At 42.7% G+C, this 19,202-nt stretch overlaps 1 protein-coding gene across 4 annotated transcripts in view; it reads left to right on the top strand.

Moving 5' to 3' along the window:
• Window positions 1–3,097: 3,097 nt before the first annotated feature.
• The window catches only part of MGAT4A (alpha-1,3-mannosyl-glycoprotein 4-beta-N-acetylglucosaminyltransferase A), a 104,972-nt gene continuing 88,867 nt past the window's right edge, over window positions 3,098–19,202 (top strand). For 2 of the 4 annotated variants that reach the window (XM_060187477.1, XM_060187480.1), the window contains exons 1-2: window positions 3,108–3,212; window positions 9,243–9,561. In XM_060187477.1, coding sequence (XP_060043460.1) covers window positions 9,545–9,561 — 17 coding nt within the window. In that variant the 5' untranslated portion in view covers window positions 3,108–3,212; window positions 9,243–9,544. Of the gene's footprint in view, window positions 3,213–4,880; window positions 5,025–9,242; window positions 9,562–19,202 lie in introns of those variants that run through there. The other 2 variants (XM_060187478.1, XM_060187479.1) reach the window with 2 other exon arrangements.

The raw sequence follows: 19,202 nt of genomic DNA on the forward strand, positions 1-19,202 counted from the left end.
TAAATTCATTGAATTTGTAACTGAAAATTGTCCTTCTTGGTTTTCCTCTCTCCCCTGACAAATGCCATTGCTTATAAAATGTCTGTGACCACTTTAACACCTTTTAATATTCATATACTCAAAGAAAGTCATTTTCTTTTTTTTTTTTTCCTCCTCCAGGGTTATTGCTGGGCTTGGTGCCTGCACCATGAATCCACAGCTCCTGGAGGCCATTTTCCCCCCTTTTGTTGCCCTTGTTGTAGTTTCATTGTGGTTATTATTATTGCCCTTGTTGATGCAATTCGTTGTTGGAGATAGGACAGAGAGAAATGGAGAGAGGAGGGGAAGACAGAGAGGGGGAGAGAAAGATAGACACCTGCAGACCTGCTTCACCGCCTGTGAAGCGACTCCCCTGCAGGTGGGGAGCCGGGGGCTCGAACCGGGATCATTACGCCGGTTCCTGCGCTTTGCGCCACATCCGCTTAACCCACTGCGCCACCGCACGACCCCCAGAAAGTCATTTTCTAAAGATGTGAGAAGAAAGGAAATGTGGTGGAATGATGCAGGGGTTCTAGAAAGAACTGAATACACTTGAATATGAATTCGGTTTTCTTCTTTTTCTTGCAGCCTAATTTACAGTCTCCATCATAAAAATTAATCTCTCAGGGTTTCAGTTTCTTCCCTTGTGAAAGGAATCATAACCACGTGTGTTATTAGGTCTTCTGGCCAATTCTGCAGAGATAGTCAGACTTTATTCATCATTTGTCAAGTGATAGTGCTTTCTTCATTTGCAAGAAGGAACTTGCTTGTCTATCAAGCAAGTTGTCTTCTTGTTCTATCCTATTACAGGCAGGATAGAACAAATACTGTATAAATATTTGTACCTCAGAAAAAATCTTTTTTTTTTCATTCATGGAGAGAACTGAGAAAGCCCACACATCTCATAGCTTATTTTTACTGCCATCTTGATGCAAAAATAAAGATTTTTTTTTTTTTTTTTTTGGCTGGGAAACACGATGGCTGTATCAGAGTTTTGAATCTTTATACTAGTTTTTTTCTAAAGACAAAACAGAACTTATTTTATTAGGGAGTCTGGTAGGAACAAGGATGTCTCTTTGACCTTCCATCTGCCCCTCCATGCCCTGTAAATATTTACTTGCAGGTTAAGGGATTATTGTACTGATTAAAGTAACAAGTCTGGTAGCTGTTGAGGTGGCTCAGTGTGTAAGCACAGGACTTGTATGAGACCTTGGTCTTAGTTCCCAACACTGCATAACATAAAGAAGTTCTGGTTCTCTCTCAATAAGCAAACTAAATATGTCTGAAATTTGAACTGGACCCTTCACCTACTAAATAACTGTATTACTCCAAGCCCTTTAACCTCTTTGAGCGTCTTTCCTCATGAAAAACAGGGCTTGGGGGCCGGGTGGTAGCAGTGGGTTAAGCAGTGGGTTAAGTACACATGGCACGAAATGCAAGGACCAGAGTAAGGATCCTGGTTGGAGCCCTCGGCTCCCCACCTGCAGGAGGGTCGCTTCGCAGGTGATAAAGCAGGTCTGCAGGTGTCTTTCTCTCCCCCTCTCTGTCTTCCCCTCCTCTCTCGGTTTCTCTTTGTCTTATCCAACAACAACAGTAATGGCAACAACAACAACAACAACAAAATGGAAAGGATGGCCTCCAGGAGCAGTGGATTTGTAGTGCAGGCACCGACCTCCAGCTATGGCCCTGGAGGCAAAAATAAATAAATAAATTAATAATAGGGCCTAAAGGAGATTGATTATTCAATTAAACTTGTAGCACCTTGCTTGGTCTAAGTCTCCAAGAGATGGTGTGTCCAATGGTATTGACAATTAATGTAAAAACAAATATGAAGTCATCCCCAGCCTGGGTGAAAACTGAACAGAGCAGAGGGACTGCTGAGGTCCAGTTCCAGGCATCCCCAAGCTCAGCCTGCAGCACAGAAGGAAAAGGACCCAGACAAAGAGGACCCAGGAACTTCTCACCAGTTAGAACTACACTAATGGGGCGGGGCGGAAAGGCCACCTAATTTACATAAAGTTATGAACCCGAATGGGGATTACAGCCCTTGTAGAAGTCCACTTCCCTGCGCATGACAGCACACAGCACTCAGGTGCTTCTTTGGCCTGGACTCGCCCTGACTCCGGATAACCTTGCGGCACAGGACATCCCTGCAGCTCCCACTGTCGAGCTGTGACACTGTAGCTTCAACACTGGGGCTGCACGTCCGTCACCAGACTTCAGTTTCTCGGCCTCCCAAGATGTGTTACTAAGGCAAACCATACGAATACTAAGAGGGATGGGCAAGCCCATCCAGATTCTCCATGGATGATTATCTATTTGCTTCTTATATTAACCTCAAAATCTTACACGAGGTTTAGGAGAAAGGAAGAGGATCTATATAGCAAGGTGTAGTGGAAAAAATAGGAGGAGGGGGTTATCCCAAACAGTCTGCACTTGGCCCCTAGTGATCGCCTCCCTGAGTCCTGGTCCCCTTCTCAGGAAGTACAGGAGGGATGAAGATGCATTTCCTGCGGCTGGCATAGCGGACAGCAGGTGACATGTGTGGATGGGGCCGGCGTCGGCTGGCTTCTGTCAGCAGGCAGATGCAGATGCCGGGGCAGGACGGTGCGGAGGGAGGGAGGGGCCGGGCTGGCGGGAGAGCCGAGGTGGTCGGCGCCGCCGCGGAGGCCGAGGGCTCCCAGGGGCCTTTAGTGGGCAGCCCGCGCAGCCTCTGCAGCCGCCGAGGAGGATGGAAACCAGATGTGCCGCGGGGAGAAGGCCGGCTTTCAGCATCCGGACCCGGCGCCCAACACTCCGCCGCCTGCCCGCGCGCCAGCCCTGACTCTCGGTGAAGAGGTGTGTGTGGGGGGGCGGGGGCGGGGAGATCTCACGAGAATTTTATAGATGGGCTGCGAGAGAAGCCCCGAAATGACAGCCCCGCGGGCCACTGAAGCGCGCGACGCGGCCGCGCGGGGGCGCCCACCGGCTCGTGCGCGGCGCCGGCGGCCAATGGCTGGTGGGGTCGCGGGCGGGGTGGGAGGCGGGGCGGCCGCGGCGCTCGGGCGGCGGGGGTGGAGTCGCCGCGGGGAGGCGGGGCGCCGGCTACAGCGGCGGCAGCGGCGGCTCCTTCAGCCTGTGAGGCGGCCGCGGCGGCACTGGCAGCGCCGGCGTCGGGTGAGGGGCTCCCGGCGGCGCGCGCGGGTGGCCTTGAGGTGGGGACGCAGGGAGGCTGCGCGGAGGGGCGCGCGGGGCCGGGGGCGGGGCGGCGCGGGTTGCCGGGCTGTGCGGCTCCGGGGCGCGGGAGATCCACCTGCCGGGGACGGGGCCGCCCGCGCACCTCCGGCCACTGCGGGGCTGCGCCGGGCGTGAGCTGGGCCTCGGGGCGGGGCGCTCTGGACGCGCCGCTCCCCGCTCCTCCGGCGCCGCAGCCCCGGTGCCGCGCGCTGGGAAGCTGGTGGCGGGCGGGCTACCCCCGCGCGGCGGGGCGGGTCGACGCGGGTGCAAAGTGGAGGGAAGTGGGGCGAGGAGGGAGGGGAGAGTGCCCCGAGGGCCCGCGCTCTCCGCCCGTGTGGACGCGGTGTCTGCGGGGCAGGTGGCCGGGCGGGAGCCGGGCTGCTCCCGGGCGGGGAAGGTGCGCTGTCCGCAGGCTAGTCTCACCCGGTGTAGACCGGGTGAAAAGCACCCCATCCTCCCAGGCCTCGGCTCCCCGCAGGAAGAGGAAGCTGCAGGTCGGACTTTTTAGTTTGGGTGCAGGTGAGCGCCAGCTGACACCCCCAGATGTGTTTTGAGAGCTGACAGCCCCCCCCAACACAGACACACACACAGACACACACACACTCAGATGTGTTTTTGAGAGCTGACAGCCCCCAACACACACACACACACACACACACACACACACACACCCACCCACCCCGTTTTCTCCCGGCGGCGCCTCGTTTCAATTCGGGTTGCGAAAGATAAACAAGCGCAATGTATGCTTTTAAAGGCTTCCCGTATATATTTAGCCCATGTGCTTTTGCTGTCAGGAGAGCTCTTGGGTAAAGGGGGGGCGGCAGAGACAAAGCCACTCTGAATTTGAAATCTAAATCTCAACTCGATGTTGACATTTCTTCTGAATGTTGACTAGTTTCACGAACGGGTTATAGTGGCACAGCTTTCTCGAGCCCACCTGTGCAAATAGTAAGTGCGTTGGACGGTGAAATTACATAAACTGTATTTTAACAGTATTAATCAGTGTAAATAAGAACTGAGTGAGTTTTAAAGTCATTGTGGCGCATTGAGTTATATAGCATAGATCATGGACTCCATTATTGTACCTTTTGATTCTTCAGGCACGTCAGTCCTGAGTGGCATAGTAATTAAGGAATGCAACAAATATTCAGCAAAGTCAGCATGCTAATGTAAAGGCTTTTTAAAAAATGCTTTTATTTATTGGATAGAGATAGAAATCGAGAGAAGAGGGAGACAGAGACACCTGCAGCACTACTTCGCCGCTCCGCGAAGCATTCACCCCTCCAAGTGGGGGACAAGGGGTTTGAACCCGAGTCCCTGAACATTGCAACATGTGTGCTCAATCGGGAGTGCCACCAACTGTCCCCCAGGTATAGGTTAGTATAGGTTTTTGTGTCTAGTAATAACTTATGAGACTGACAGAACTTAAAGAACAGTTAATAATTGAGTTTTACAATCTGCAATTGAATTGGAAGTCCTATTTATCTTTGGCAGGATAGAAAAAGTGATTTTAACCATTGTATTTTGTTGTTGGTAAAAAGATTCAAATGTGTTGGTAGTTTGGAAGAGTGCTATGCAGTTAAGATTTGGGGCAGGTGTGAATACTGAGCTTTGTTTCTTGCTTTAGATACTCAATCAACCATAAGGATTATTGTCTGTGAACCTGTGAGCTGCCTTTCCTTGTTTGAGCATGAAGGTCATTGGTCTTTCCTGTTTGGTGCCTTGTACTGCGTAGATAAACTTCATTAGGTTGGAAACCAATTTAAAATATGTCACTACAGTCTTACTGGGTAAAATACTCTCATTTTTCTTGCAAGGTTTCAGGGTTTTTTTTTTGTTGTTGTTACCAGAATTCATTTGTATCATCCTAGAGTTTACTCACATTTTGGATCCAATATAGTATGTAATAATTCTTGTATTTATGGTATATTGTCAATAGTTGTTTGTATTCTACTTTGACTTTAGAATTGACTCATTTTTATTCATTTCAGTAAAACTGGTTTGTTTATTTATTTATTTATTTATTTATTGCCTCCATGGTTATCACTTGGGCTTGGTGCCTGCACTATGAATCCACTGCTCCTTGAGGCCATTTTTTTTCTTTTTCTTTTTTTCTTTTTGCCCTTGTTATTAATACTGCCACTGTTGTTGGATAGGACAGACAGAAATCAAGAGAGGATGGAAGAGAAAGACACCTGCAGAACTGCTTCACTGCTTGTGAAGCGAACCCCCTGCAGGTGGGGAGCAACAGGCTTGAACTGGGATTCTTACTTCCGTCCTTGTGCTTCAGGCCATGTGCGCTTAACCTGTTGCACTACCCTCCAGCCCCCTATACTGGATTTTATCAAGTGCTTTATTTGCTTTGTGATTCTCTACTTCCTCATTAGTAATTGCATGTTTATTCTAATAGCCTATATCTGAAATATGATAGGGTTAAATATTTAATAAGAGACAAGCCCAATTTTGTATGACTGCAAAGTCCAAACTCTTACCTGTGTGGCTTTATTTAAAAGTGTTTGTGTATGCATTTGTTTTGTTTATTACCAGGACACTATTCAACTCTGATTTACAGTGCCAGGGATTGAACCTAGGACTTTGGAGCCTCAAGCAGGAAAATCTGTAGTGCCTAGTGTTGGTGCTGTCTCTTCTGCACCCAAAAATACTTATAATGTCTGTTCTTAAATATTTAACCCTATCATATTTCAGATATAAGCTATTAGAATAAACATGCAATTACTAATGAGGAGTGAGTTTTCTGCCTAATGTCATAATAATTATCACTATGACCTAGTGATATTTCTTTACTTGTGGAGACTACATGGGGAGTTCATGTTTACAAAATATTAGCTTGTAGGAAAAATCATAATGCATTTTTGCATAGAAAAATATGTCATGACTTTTCTTATGACCCAGTAGCTGATAAGCTAACTTCTGAATTGTCTACAAATACCCTTTTTAATCAGCGATATCTTTCTACTGAGAAGAATGCCTCTTAGGTTTGTTAGGCATTTTCAAAGGTACAATAACTCACCTTACTAGAGGGTCAGGTCTTTCCAGCTGCATTTTGTGGCTCCCTTGAGGCCACCAGGAATCAGTATACATTTTAGTGCCTTCAAAGCCTTAAAGAATGAGGCTGGCTTTGCAAGGAGCAGAGAGAGTCTGTGGCTTGACTACAGATCCCCCCCCCCTTTCTTCCTCCCTTTCTTTAATATAAATATTTCTTGAGAACCTATTATGTGATATGTTTAAATACATCAAAAAACTTCATTCCATTTTTTTTTTTTTCAAACAGCCTTGTTTGATGATGGCAACCTAGATTTTCTGTATTAAAGCAATACCGTGTGTTGGATCGTAGGTCTTATAGTATCCTGGTTGAATTTCTTGTTTCTTTATAATTTGTTTGTTTATTTTGCTTCCAGGGTTATCACTTGGGTTAGGGTTAGGTGCCTGCACTATGAATCCATTGCTCCTGGTGGCCATTTTTATCCATTATTGTTGCTGTTATTATTGTTGTCATTGTTGGATAGGACAGAGAGAAATTGAGAGAGGAGGGGAAGACAGAGAGGAGGAGGGAAAGACACCTGCAGACCTGCTTCACCAATTATGAAGTGACCCCTCCCCCCCAGCAAGTGAGGAGCTGGGGCCTGGAACCAGGATCCTTGCACCTGTCCTCCCACTTTGTACTATGTGCACTTAACCCGGTGCGCTACTGCCTGGACCCCTCTTTTTATTTTATTGCCACCAGTGTTACTGCTAGGGCTCAGTGGTGCTGGCACTAGAAGACCACTGCTTCTGGTGGCAATTTCTCCCTTCCCCCCTTTTTTCTTTTTCTATTTTATTTTGCAGGACAAAAAGAAATTGAGAGAGAAGGATAGTGAAAGAGAAAGACAGACACTTGCAGATCCATTTTACCACTTGTGAAGTGCCATTCTAGTAGGTGGGGGTGGGGTCTTGAACTCGGGTCTTTGTGCAGGGTGACGTGCACTTAACCAGGTGAGCCACTGCTCAGCAGCCCCCTTAAATTTCTACCTGTTTCTCTCTTCACCTCCCCCTTTTCCTCTTCTCCCCTCCCTCCCTCCCTCCCCCTTTTTTGTGGTCTCTACCCTCTCTCTAGGGTTAGTCTCTAGGGTTATCTCTGGGGCTCAGTGCTAGAACTACAAATCTACTGCCCCTGGAGGCCATTTTTTTCCTTTTTTTTTTTTATTGGATAGGATAGAGAGAGAAATTCAGAGGGGAGGGAACAACAGAGAGACAGTTACCTACAGACTTGCTTCACTGCATGTGAAGTGACCCCCTTTGCAGGTGGGGAGCCCTGGGCTTGAACTGGAATCCTTGAGCGGGTCTTTGTACTTTGTACTATGTGTACTTAGCCCAGTGTGCCACCACCTGGCCCCCACTGTATTCTCTCTGTGTCTTCCCAGTTCACCTCCTGGGAGTAGAGTAATCCCTGGTAAACTGTACTTACTCTATAATAGTGAAAGGTAGCAATAATAATTTGTAAACTTTTTCATTTATGAAAGTGAGAGGGGGGTCGGGCGGTGGTGTAGTGGGTTAAGCGCATGTGGCACAAAGCGCAGGGACCAGCATAAGGATCCCGGTTCGAGCCCCCGGCTCCCCACCTGCAGGGGAGTCACTTCACAGACGGTGAAGCAGGACTGCAGGTGTCTATCTTTCTCTCCCCCTTTCTGTCTTCCCCTCCTCTCTCCATTTCTCTCTGTCCTATCCAACAATGAACAACATCAACAATGGCAATAATAATAACCACAGCGAGGCTACAACAACAAGGGCAACAAAAGGGGAAAAAATGGCCTCCAGGAGCGGTGGATTCATGGTGCAGGCACCGAGCCCAGCAATAACCCTGGAGGGGGAAAAAACAAAAAGTGAGAAAGAGGACCTGGATAGATTGCTCTTTCTTTCTTTCTTTTTCCTTTTTTGGCCTCCAGGGTTATTGCTGGGGCTTGGTGCCTGTACTATGAATCCACTCCTCTTAGAGGCTTCCCCCCCTTTTGTTTCCCATGTTTATTGTAGTTGGATAGGACAGAGAGAAATGGAGAGAGGAGGGAAAGACAGAGAGGGGGAGAGAAAGATAGACACCTGCAGACCTGCTTCACCGCCTGTGAAGTGACTCCCCTGCAGGTGGGGGGCTGGGGACTCAAACCAGTTTCCTTAAGCTGGTCCTTGTGCTTTGTGCCATGTGTGCTTAACCTGCTGTGCTACTGCTAGCCCCTTCTCTTTCTCCCCCCCCCCCCATCTCCCTTCCTCCCTTCCTTTTTGCCTCTAAGGTTATCACTAGGGCTTGATGCCTATACCATGAATCTACTGCTCCTGGTGACCATTTTTTCACCCTTTCTAATGTATTTTCATTTGACAGAATAGGGAGAAATTGAGAGAAGATGGGGAGCTAGAGAGAGGGAGAGATAGACACCTGCAGACCTGCCTCACTGCTTATGAAGTGGACCCCCTGCAGGGGGGAGCCTGAGCTTGAACCCTGATCCTTGCACATAGTGATATAAGTGCTTTTAGCCAAGTGCAGCACTTCACAGTCCCCTCTCCTTATATTTTAAAAAATAACTATAGTGCAATAGAAAAAGCAATAGAAATGAGGAGGGGGCTGTGGATACTGCATAATGGTTATGTATGCAAAAAGACTTTATGCCTGAGGCACCAAAGGTCCAAGGTTCAATCCCCAGCACCACCATCAGCCAGAGCTGAGCTGTGCTCTGGTCTCCCTCTGTGTATGTCTTTCTCTTTGTATCTCTCTCAATAAATAAATAAATAAATACATAAAATTTTTAAAAATGAGGAAATATCCAGTGAATTTTTCCCCCTGGGAAGAGAAAAGCTATATATGTCAAATAAATCAAACGTGTTATTTAGATGTGGCGATAATCCCTTTAGATATCATGAAACCCAGCCAAAGTCTGTTTACAATGTTGTGTAATAAATGAGGAAACCTTATTTTGTGTTGCTGAACAGGTTTTTTCTTTTCTTTTTTTCCCTCTAAATAGTATGAGGATAAAAGCCCAAGATACCAACCTAGGAAGACTGTGAAGACAATCCTGAATATCAGTTGTGAAAGGTGTTGCTGTTAGACTTGCTCTTCAAAGCATCTGAAATGAGCCTCTCTTACTGATTTTATTGGCCCCGGGCCAGGAATACTGGATTCCTTTGCCTTTAAGAAGAAAATCTAGTTATCATCATAACCATATGAACCAGTGTGATGGTGAAATGAGATGAGGCTCCGAAATGGAACTGTAGCCACTGTTTTAGTATTTATCACTTCATTCCTTACTTTGTCTTGGTATACTACATGGCAAAATGGAAAAGGTAAGACAAATACCAAAAATTTACATGATAAACTGTTTTGCTTTGTAAGTGGTGGTACCAGTTTAGGTCAAATACTCTGACAAGGTGAGTGATGGTTTCTTTTTGACCCAAAAATGTATTCTTGGACAGAGGATATAGGAATTCTGATTTGAATAGGCTTAAAAAAATTTTTTTTTGCTTTTTTGCTTGTTTGTTTTCAGTATCTTATAATTACACTTGGAGAAACAGATACTGATCATTTGTTTATACTACACATGACAATCTAATTGACTGAAACAGACTTTTGTTTTGATATCTTTTGTTTTTAAATGCTGTAAATGTTTAGTAAACGTCCTCATACCGGATGTTGCATAAAATGCTTAAAAGGACACAATTGGTACTTTCATGAAATTTTTTTGCTAATTATACTAAATGATTTGGTGTTGAGTAGTTAGTCTTTTAAACTGCATGTGTTCTCTAGGTAAAAGTATTTATTTTTTTAGCTATTTATTCTCTTCTCTTGCCCTTGTTTTATTGTTGTAGTTATTGATGTCGTCATTGTTGGCTACGACAGAGAGAAATTGAGAGAGGAGGGGAAGATGGAGAGAGAAAGATAGACACCTACAGACCTGCTTCACTGCTTGTGAAGCGACTCCCCTGCAGGTGGGAAGCTGGGGGCTCGAACTGGGATCCTTGTGATGGTCCTCGTGCTTTGCGCCCCCTGCGCTACTGCCCAACTCCCAGGTAAAAGTATTTATAAAGCAGATGAGGAGACATTTTGATTATAAAAAATATTTCTTTAATTGTTTAGACTGAAAAAACTTTTTTAAAAAAATTTTTTATTTAAGAAAGGATTAATGAACAAAAACATAAGGTAGGAGGGGTACAACTCCACACAATTCCCACCACCCAATCTCCATAACCCACCCCCTCCCATGATAGCTTTCCCATTCTCTAGCCCTCTGGGAGCATGGACCCAGGGTCGTTGAGGGTTGCAGAAGGTAGAAGGTCTGGCTTCTGTAATTGTTTCCCCGCTGAACATGGGCGTTGACTGGTCGGTCCATACTCCCAGTCTGCCTCTCTCTTTCCCTAGTAAGGTGTGTCTCTGGGGAAGCTGAGCTCCAGGACACATTGGTGGGGTCTTCAATCCAGGGAAGCCTGGCCAGCATCCTGGTGGCATCTGGAACCTGGTGACTGAAAAGAGAGTTAACATACGAAGCCAAACAATTTGTTGAGCAATCATGGATCCGAAGCTTGGAATAGTGGAGAGGAAGTGTTAGGGAGGTACTCACTGCAAACTCTAGTGTACTTCTGCTTTCAGGTATATATTTTGCAGTAGTTTATGGATATGTGTGCACATAAGCTCTCTCTCACAGAAACTGGTGTATATCTAGGTTATGGGACTTTGTTAGAAAGTGAACTACCTGAGATGAAATTAGAGTGTACTATAAAAGGAAAGGTCTCACCTGAGTAATGAAGCTGAAGGGTTGTCATTCCACACGTGAAGTCTCTGGACACAGTCTGAGGTGAAGCATGTTGAGGTGGCAATCGTTGCGTTGGTTAGGTTGTGATCCGCGGATGCAATATTATTTGGTTTGGATTGGGAGATGCATATGGGAAAGTGGGCCCTATCCAAGGGTTCCAGGACTGGGGGAAGTAGGGGCTCTATAGTGGAGATGTGAGGTTCCTGCTATCTTAGGGTTCAAAAAGACAATCGATAGTTAATGTTATCATCACATTATTTGTTAATTGGGTTAACTTTGAAAAGTCCTTTTGTTATGGTTTGCTGTATCTTATATATAGCTGTGCTATTGGATGCTTCTCATCTACTTGGTCTAGGCTTTTGAGAGAGTCTGCATATCAAATATACAGCCTATATATTAAAAGGATTCAGTTTGTGTTTTGAGAAACTTTGAGACATACAATTGATTTTCCCCCTCTCATATTAATTAACTACTGAAAAAACTTTTTATTGTATTGACCCTAAGACCTCAGGATTAGCGGTAGAGAGCAACACAGGTGAAGCAAGTGGAACTCTTTGGATGGCGGGAAGATCAGTGGTTTATCTCTCACAAAAGAATAGCATAGTTTAAAACCAGTGACCTTCACACCATTCAAGGAATTCCTCTTGTTTTGTCTGTGTTATTTTCTCCTGTAGTCCTAAAGATTGAATCAGGGATCTCACTTTAGGATAACCTGCTCTACCAGTGAACCACCTTCATGGCCCTAGATTGTAAAAAAAATTTTAAGGACAGTTATCTGTTCAGTGATTGGAACTACACTCAAGGATAATACATTTCTCTTGCCTTTTTTAAAAGAAAATATTTGGAATGAACTTCTCATAGTTCCTTTTTTTTTTTAACCTGTTTTATTCAAGAAATGTTGAGATGAGTGTATCTCCCTCTCTATCTCCTTTCCTCTGATTTCTCTGTCTCTATCTAGTAAGTAATAAATAAGTATTAAAAAGTAAATAAAGCTCGCATTGTAATTTAATTTTTCTTTTCATAGGTAAGTGTGAAGATATATGTGTATAAAATAAGCTGATGTAAATGAAAAATAACTGTCTGTGCTTCGGGCAAACATTCCCCCCCCCCCCCCAGTTGGACGTCAATTTTGGAGGGGAATTTTTCAGGGTGAAAAAAGAATGAAAAACAGGAAAGCTTTTCTTCTTTGTGGACAAGTAGACATTTTTACTTGTACCAATTGGAACACTTAATTAGGGGGAACTTGGAATAGTCTGTTAATCAAAATAGTGGTTGTTTCTGACTGGAGCAAAAAGGATTTTAAAATAAACTTATGAAGTAGCAGAAAAAACATTACAATGCTTGAGAACCCAGTTTCAAGCCCCCAGTACTCACTTGCAGGACAAAAGCTTCAGGTACTGCAGGTGTCTTCCTCCCTCTCACTTCCCCTCCCTCCCACCAGTACTTCTCTATCAAATTTAAAAAAGAAAAAAATTAACCACTGGGATGGAAAAAAATAAATTTATGAGATAAAGAGACTTGACGATAATTATATGATTTTTTTTTTTTTTTTTTTTTGCAGTGGGTCCTCAGATATGTTTGATCCCACTGGTCCTAGGCCAGACTTTTCATTTGTTAAATTATAGACAGAAGGAGGAACACCATACCATTCCACTGTCTATGGAGCGTCCCCTGGTGTTGTACATGGTGCTACCTACCATGTGGTGGCAGGGCTCAAACCTGGGTTTAAAAAAATGTGTTCTACCCGGTGATCTATCTCCAGGCCTCCAGAATTTTTTCTTAGCAGGACATTTATCCCTAGAGTTACAGGAATAAAGTATATGGGAAAACTTGAGCCATCTCACTGTCTTAAGGGATTAAAAGTTTTAGAATAGTTTTATCTTGTTTCTTGTATAAAAGCATTATAGTGGCTTTTTTTTTCTTTTAAAGCTATTTTTACAATTAAAGCTAGTTTAAACAATACAAGGATTGTTTTACCATGCAGGTTTTAGATAGACACAAAAAGTTTGTCCTCTTCAATGCAGACAGATTCTTATGCTCTATTTTTCTGTTGAGATTTTTATTCAAACTCTGTTTTTATTCAGATACTATTCTGTATCAACAGAGATCTCATTGTGATTATGTAAAATCCTCTGTGTTTTAATGTTATTGTTTATGTAACTATTGTATCTGCTGAGCATTTGGAGTTTTTCTAGATCTTTTTGGCAGTCAGTTTGGATTTTCCATAGCAGGTCTGATTTCAGTTATGTAATTCCTATAAAACATACACTTTGAGTTTTACCGTGAAAGCATGGTGTCCATATTTATTGTCATTGTGGAACTAGTAGTTTTTTTCTCATTTTTCATTGGCCATTTTTTGATTCTTTTTTTTGTATTGAATGTGATGAGAACAGATTTGAGTAAGTTTGGGGAGGTAGCAGAATGTTTATGCAAAAAGGCTTTCATTTCTGAAGTGCCAAAGGTACCGAGATTCAGTTTTCAGCATCATCATAATCCAGCACTGAGCAGAGCTCTGGTAAATTAAAGAAACACAAACATATAGAAGTGAAAACATAAGCTTTCGTACTTTTGAGAAACTCAGGGACTGGAAGAGGGGTGTGTATATAAACAAACTATCAACTAGTTTGAGTAGAAGCAGTAATAGTGCTGGACTTGTACTATTACAAGCACATCCATGTTACATATTACCTTAGTCCTCATACCAACCTGGGAAACTTCTTTCTTTCTTCTTTCTTTCTCTCTTTCTTTCTTTCTTTCTTTCTTTTCTTTCTTTCTCTCCCTCTCCCTTCCTTCCTTCCTTTCCTTCTTTTCCTTCCTTCCCTTCCTTCCCTTTCCTTCCTTCCCTTTCCTTCCTTTCTTTCTTTTTTTTTTTAAATATTTTATTTATTTATGAGAAAGATAGGAGGAGAGAGAAACCAGACATCACTCTGGCACATCTGCTGCTGGGGATCAAACTCAGGACCTCATGCTTGAGAGTCCGAAGCTTTATCACTGCGCCACCTCCCGGACTACCCTTTCTTTTTTCTTTTTTCTCTTTCCTTTTCTTTTCTTTTCTTTCCCTTTTCTTTTCTTTTCTTTTCTTTTCTTTTCTTTTCTTTTCTTTTCTTTTCTTTCTTTCGCCTCCAGGGTTATTGCTGGGGCTTGGTGCCTGTACTATGAATCCACTGCTCCTGGAGGCCATTTTTTTCCATTTTGTTGTACTTATTGTTATTGTTGCCGTTGTTGTTGGATAGGAAAGAGAGAAATCGAAAGCAGAGACAGAGAGGGAGAGAGAAAGATGGATACCGGCAGACCGGCTTCACTGCTTGTGAAGCGACCCCCCCCCCCCCGCAGGTGGGGAGCTGGGGGCTCGAACCAGAATCGTTAAGTGGGTCCTTGCGCTTTGTGCACCACATGCGCTTAACCTGCTGAGGTACTGCCTGACTCCCTTACTACTCCCTTTCTATAGATGAGAAACCAAAACAGAGTGATTGGGGAACTTGGCAGCATCATAGTTACATTGAATGATAGAATGAAGTTTGTATTCAAACAAACTGATCAGAGATCATACTGCTACTGGTCTGTTGTCTAAAAGAGCAGACAAGTTACTTGTTCTTGAGGTACCTTACAGAAGAGTAAAGTGCAGGTGAAGACAAGCAGAATAGGAGATGGTGGCCATGTAGAGGGAGCTACATGTGTAGCTACAGATTAATGAAATTATGTGGAGTACATGTGCTTCAAAATTGTAGTGGTTTGTAGATGGCTCACCCAGTAGAATGCACAGCACTTCTTTGTATGGCTCTGGACTCGAGACATGGTAGCACATGAGAACACTGTGGACTGCATGGGATAGGGGAAGGTCCATGGATGGTGAAATGGTGTTGTTTCTTCTGCTTTTTCACATTTTTTCCTCTCCTTCTTAAAAGAGAGAGAGAGAGAATAGAAAGTTAAGCCAAGGAAGCCACTCAGCAGTACCATGCATGTGTAAGGCACTGAATTCATTCCTGGCAGGAAAGAAATTGACATCCTCATTGTGGTCTGCATGTAGGACTCCTAGATTCTCTCAAGGTTTAGCTGCTAGTCACAGCACAGTTTTTAGGAGTATAACTTTTTTTTAAAAACACCATTCCCACCACCGAAGGTTTGTGTTCCTACCTCCACACACCCCTAGTGAAGCTGAAAATCTATCCTCACCCTCTACTCAGAGGTTTTTTTTTTTTTTTTTTTTTTTTTTTTTACTTTGGTTAAAGAGTATATCTTAATGTCTTCGTTAACCACTTGGAAGAATGCCTGAACTGTTTTGTGGAGTTGGCATGAGTTAGGGAGGATAAAATTGAGGGAGTTGGGGCCCAAGGCATAGTTTCAGCAGGGTATAAGTGATTCTCCCATAAATGAAAATAATTCAGTGAGTAGAGTGGACAGGTTGGGAGGTTGTAAGAAGGTATTGAAAGGGCAGGACAAAAATAGTTATGATGTGGTGGGGTTAGGATCCTAGTGAACTTCTTTCTTTGGTTAGACATGATCTGGAAGCTTGAGTGAGATTAAGCAGGGACCCCATAGATCCCTATCCTTGGGCGCATAGAACATTCATGTGCATGCTTATCTCTGCAATCATGCATGTTTTTTCATTTTTACCTAAGTGTGGAATTGATGGATATCATGGTAGCTCTGTTTAATCATCTGAGGAGCTGTCCGACTCTTCTCTGAATAGCTGAATCATTATACATTCCCTCCAGCAAGGTGTTAGGGTTTCATTTTCTTTATTTTCAATACTTAGTTTTCATTTTTTTTTTTTTTTGAGAGAGGAAGTGACACAAAGATCAGAGAATTGCACTGCTACCTCATGTGGTGCTGGGGCCAATCCCAGGGCCTCACACAGCATGCCCTTAACCAGCTTTGCTTCCCCAGTCTAGCTCCAATTTCTTCACAGTCTTGATACTTTGTTATCTGGTTGTTTGATCCTATTCATCCCAGTGGTTGTGAGGTAGTATGTCCTTGGGGTTTTGATTTGCATTTCCCTGATGACTAGTGATATCAAGCACCTTTCTTCATACTTATTAAGAATTTGTATATCTTTGAAAAAGATGGTCTACTCATTCCTGGCAGTGTCCTGTGTAGCACAAAAGTTTTTAGTTTTAATGAAGTCCAGTTATTGTACTTTGTGCTTCTGGTATCATAGCTGGGAATTAATTCCCATATGCAAGGTCATGAAGATTCTTCTAAGAGTTTTTATTTTTATCTTTTGGCTTTTATTTGATAGAAAAGAAAACCTCTTCTTCATTGCTCATGAAGCTTCCCATCCTGAAGGGGACCAGGGGCTTGCACATGGCAGCATATTCTTGCAACAAGGTGTACCACGACCCAGCCCCTTTTCTAAGAGTTTTGTAGTTTTCACTCTAAAAAAGTTTAGATCATGGGCTGGGGAGACAGAATAATGGTTCTGCAAAAGACTCATGCCTGAGGCTGTGAGGTCCTAGGTTCAATCTCCAGCACCACCATAAGCTAGAATTGAGCTGTGCTCTAGTGTCTAAATAAAATAAAAGAAAAAAGAAAATAAATGAACAAGTTAGATCTTTGATCTCTTTTAGGTTGATTTTTGTGTCTGGTAAGAGGTTAGTTTAAGTAATTCTTTTATTTTTATTTTCTTTATTTATTTGATAGAGCCAGCCAGAAATTGAGAGGGAAGGGGATGATAGAGAGGGTGAAAGACAGACACCTGCAGCACTGCTTCACCACTTGTGAAGCTTTCCCCCTGCAGGTGGAGACTGGGGACATGAACTTGGATCCTTGCACACTGTAATATGTACGCTCAACCAGGTGCATCAACACCTGGCCCCAGTTTAAGTAATTGTGTTGCACTTGGCTATCTAGATGACCCAGCACCATTTGTTGGCACCATTGAATGGCCTTGGCATTCTTGTTGAAAAGCAAGTCATTATAGATGTATGGAATTATTTTGAATTATTTATTGAATTATTTCAATTCAATTCCATTGATTTTCCTTCGGTACCACCAGCCTATTTTGGTTATTACTATTTTGTAGTGAAGTTTGAAATTGGGAAGTATGTTCTGCGGCTTTTCCAGGGTTGTTTTGATTATTTGGGGTCCCTTGAAAAGCCATGTGAATTTTAGAATGAACTTTTCAATTAACATGTAGAAGCAGACTGGGGAGTCTGATAGGGATTACATTAAATCTATAGGTCAGCTTGGGCTGTATTGCCATCTTAACAATGTTAAATTTTCTGGTCTACTAGTATGGTATGATTTACATTTATAGAGATCTTTCATTTGTTTCAACAATTTTTATATTTTCATATATATTTTATGCTTCTTATGTTAAATATTGGACTATCAGAAAGGTCACGGTGTATTTTTTTAATGTTTTTTTAATGCAAAAATATGTCATGACTTTTATGACAACCCAATATATGTCTTAAGTATTTTACTCTTTCTGATGATATATTGAATGAATGGCTTTAAAAAATTATTATTCATTGTTGTTTATCTTTAGAAATATAATTGATATCTGGATTCTGTACTTGAAGTCTGTCAAAGAAAGACTGTTATTGTTTGCTTCAAATATTTAATATAGAAAACAAAAAACAAACAGTAAAAGAGAAATGTAATTGAATTTTGGATATTGACTTCTTATTTTGCAACATAATCAAATTTTCTAATCCTAATAGATTTTTACTGGGTTCCTGAGGATTTTTTATATATATACTATAAGAATCCATGAATAGGTAGTCAGGCGGTAGCACAGTGGATTAAGCGCACGGGCGCAAAGCGCAAGGGCCAGTGTAAGGATCCCAGTTCGAGCCCCCGGCTCCCCACCTATAAGGTAGTTGCTTCACAGGTGATGAAGCAGGTCTGCAAGTATCTATCTTTCTCTCCCCCTCTCTATCTTCCCCTCCTCTCTACATTTCTGTCCTGTACAACGACTATGTCAATAACAACAACAATAACTACAACAATGAAAAACAAGGGCAACAAAAGGGAAAATAAATATATATAAAAAAATCAAAGAATCCATGAATAGAAGTGATTTTGCTTCTCCCTTTCCAATCTGGGTGTCTTTTATGTCTTGTTTACTTTCCCTAGCTAGAACCTCCCTTTATAGTGTTGAATAGAAGTGGTGAGAGCAGATATCCTATCTTCTTCCTGATCTTGAGGCAAGGGCAGCCAATCTTTTACAATAAAGTATGACGTTAGATGTGGTTTTTAAGCAGGTGCCCTTTTTCCAGGTTAAGGAAGTTTCCTTTTTTTTTTTTTCCTTTGCTGAGTGTTTTCATTCTGAAAGTGTTTGGATTTTATCGCTTTTTCTGCTTCTATTGAGAAAGGCATGTCATTTTGTTTCGTGTTTTATTGATAGATTACATTAGTTGATTTCTGGATGTTCAATCAGTCTTAAATTTCCAAATAAACACTTGGTAATGGTATATTACATTTTTACATATTGCTGGTTTGGTTTGCTGGTTGCATTCATATTCACATGGGGATTTTGCTTTGTAGCTTTCTGTTAATAGAATTTTTTTAGCTTTTATTTCAGAATAATACTATCCTTGTAGAATAATTTGGGAATTGTTCCTTTTCCTCGTTTTTGGAGAGCTTGTGAAAAATTGGTATTAATTGTTTGAATTGTGGGTAGCATTAGTAGTGAAGTCATCTGTGACTGAAATTTTCAGGTAATTAGGTGCTGTTTCCCCCTCGCCCCCAGTTCAGTGTAGGTCTTTTCAGATTGCATATTTCTTCCTTGTCATTCATTTTTTATTGGGATTAATAGTTTACACTTGGCAGTAAAATACAGTAGTTGGTAATGTGTAACATTTCTCAGTTTTCTGCATAATACTCTAACCCCCTACCTAGGTTCTCCTCCACCATCATGTTCTAGGACCTGAAGCCTCCCCCAGCCCCACCCTCATCCCAGAATCCTTTACTTTGGTGCAATACACCAACTCCAGTCCAAGTTCTGCTTTATGTTTTCTCTTCTGTTCTTATTTTCAACTTCTATCTATGAGTGGGATCATCCCATATTCATCCTTCTCTTTTTGGCTTATCTCACTTACCACGATTCCTTCAAACTGCATCCAAGATGAGGTGAAGAGGGTGAATTCACCATTTTTAATAATTAAATAGTATTCCAGTGTGTATATATGGAATACAACAACAACTTGCTCAGCCACTCATCTGTTGTTGGAC

This window comes from Erinaceus europaeus, chromosome 3 (assembly GCF_950295315.1).
Source record: "Erinaceus europaeus chromosome 3, mEriEur2.1, whole genome shotgun sequence".
NCBI classification, from domain to species: domain Eukaryota; kingdom Metazoa; phylum Chordata; class Mammalia; order Eulipotyphla; family Erinaceidae; genus Erinaceus; species Erinaceus europaeus.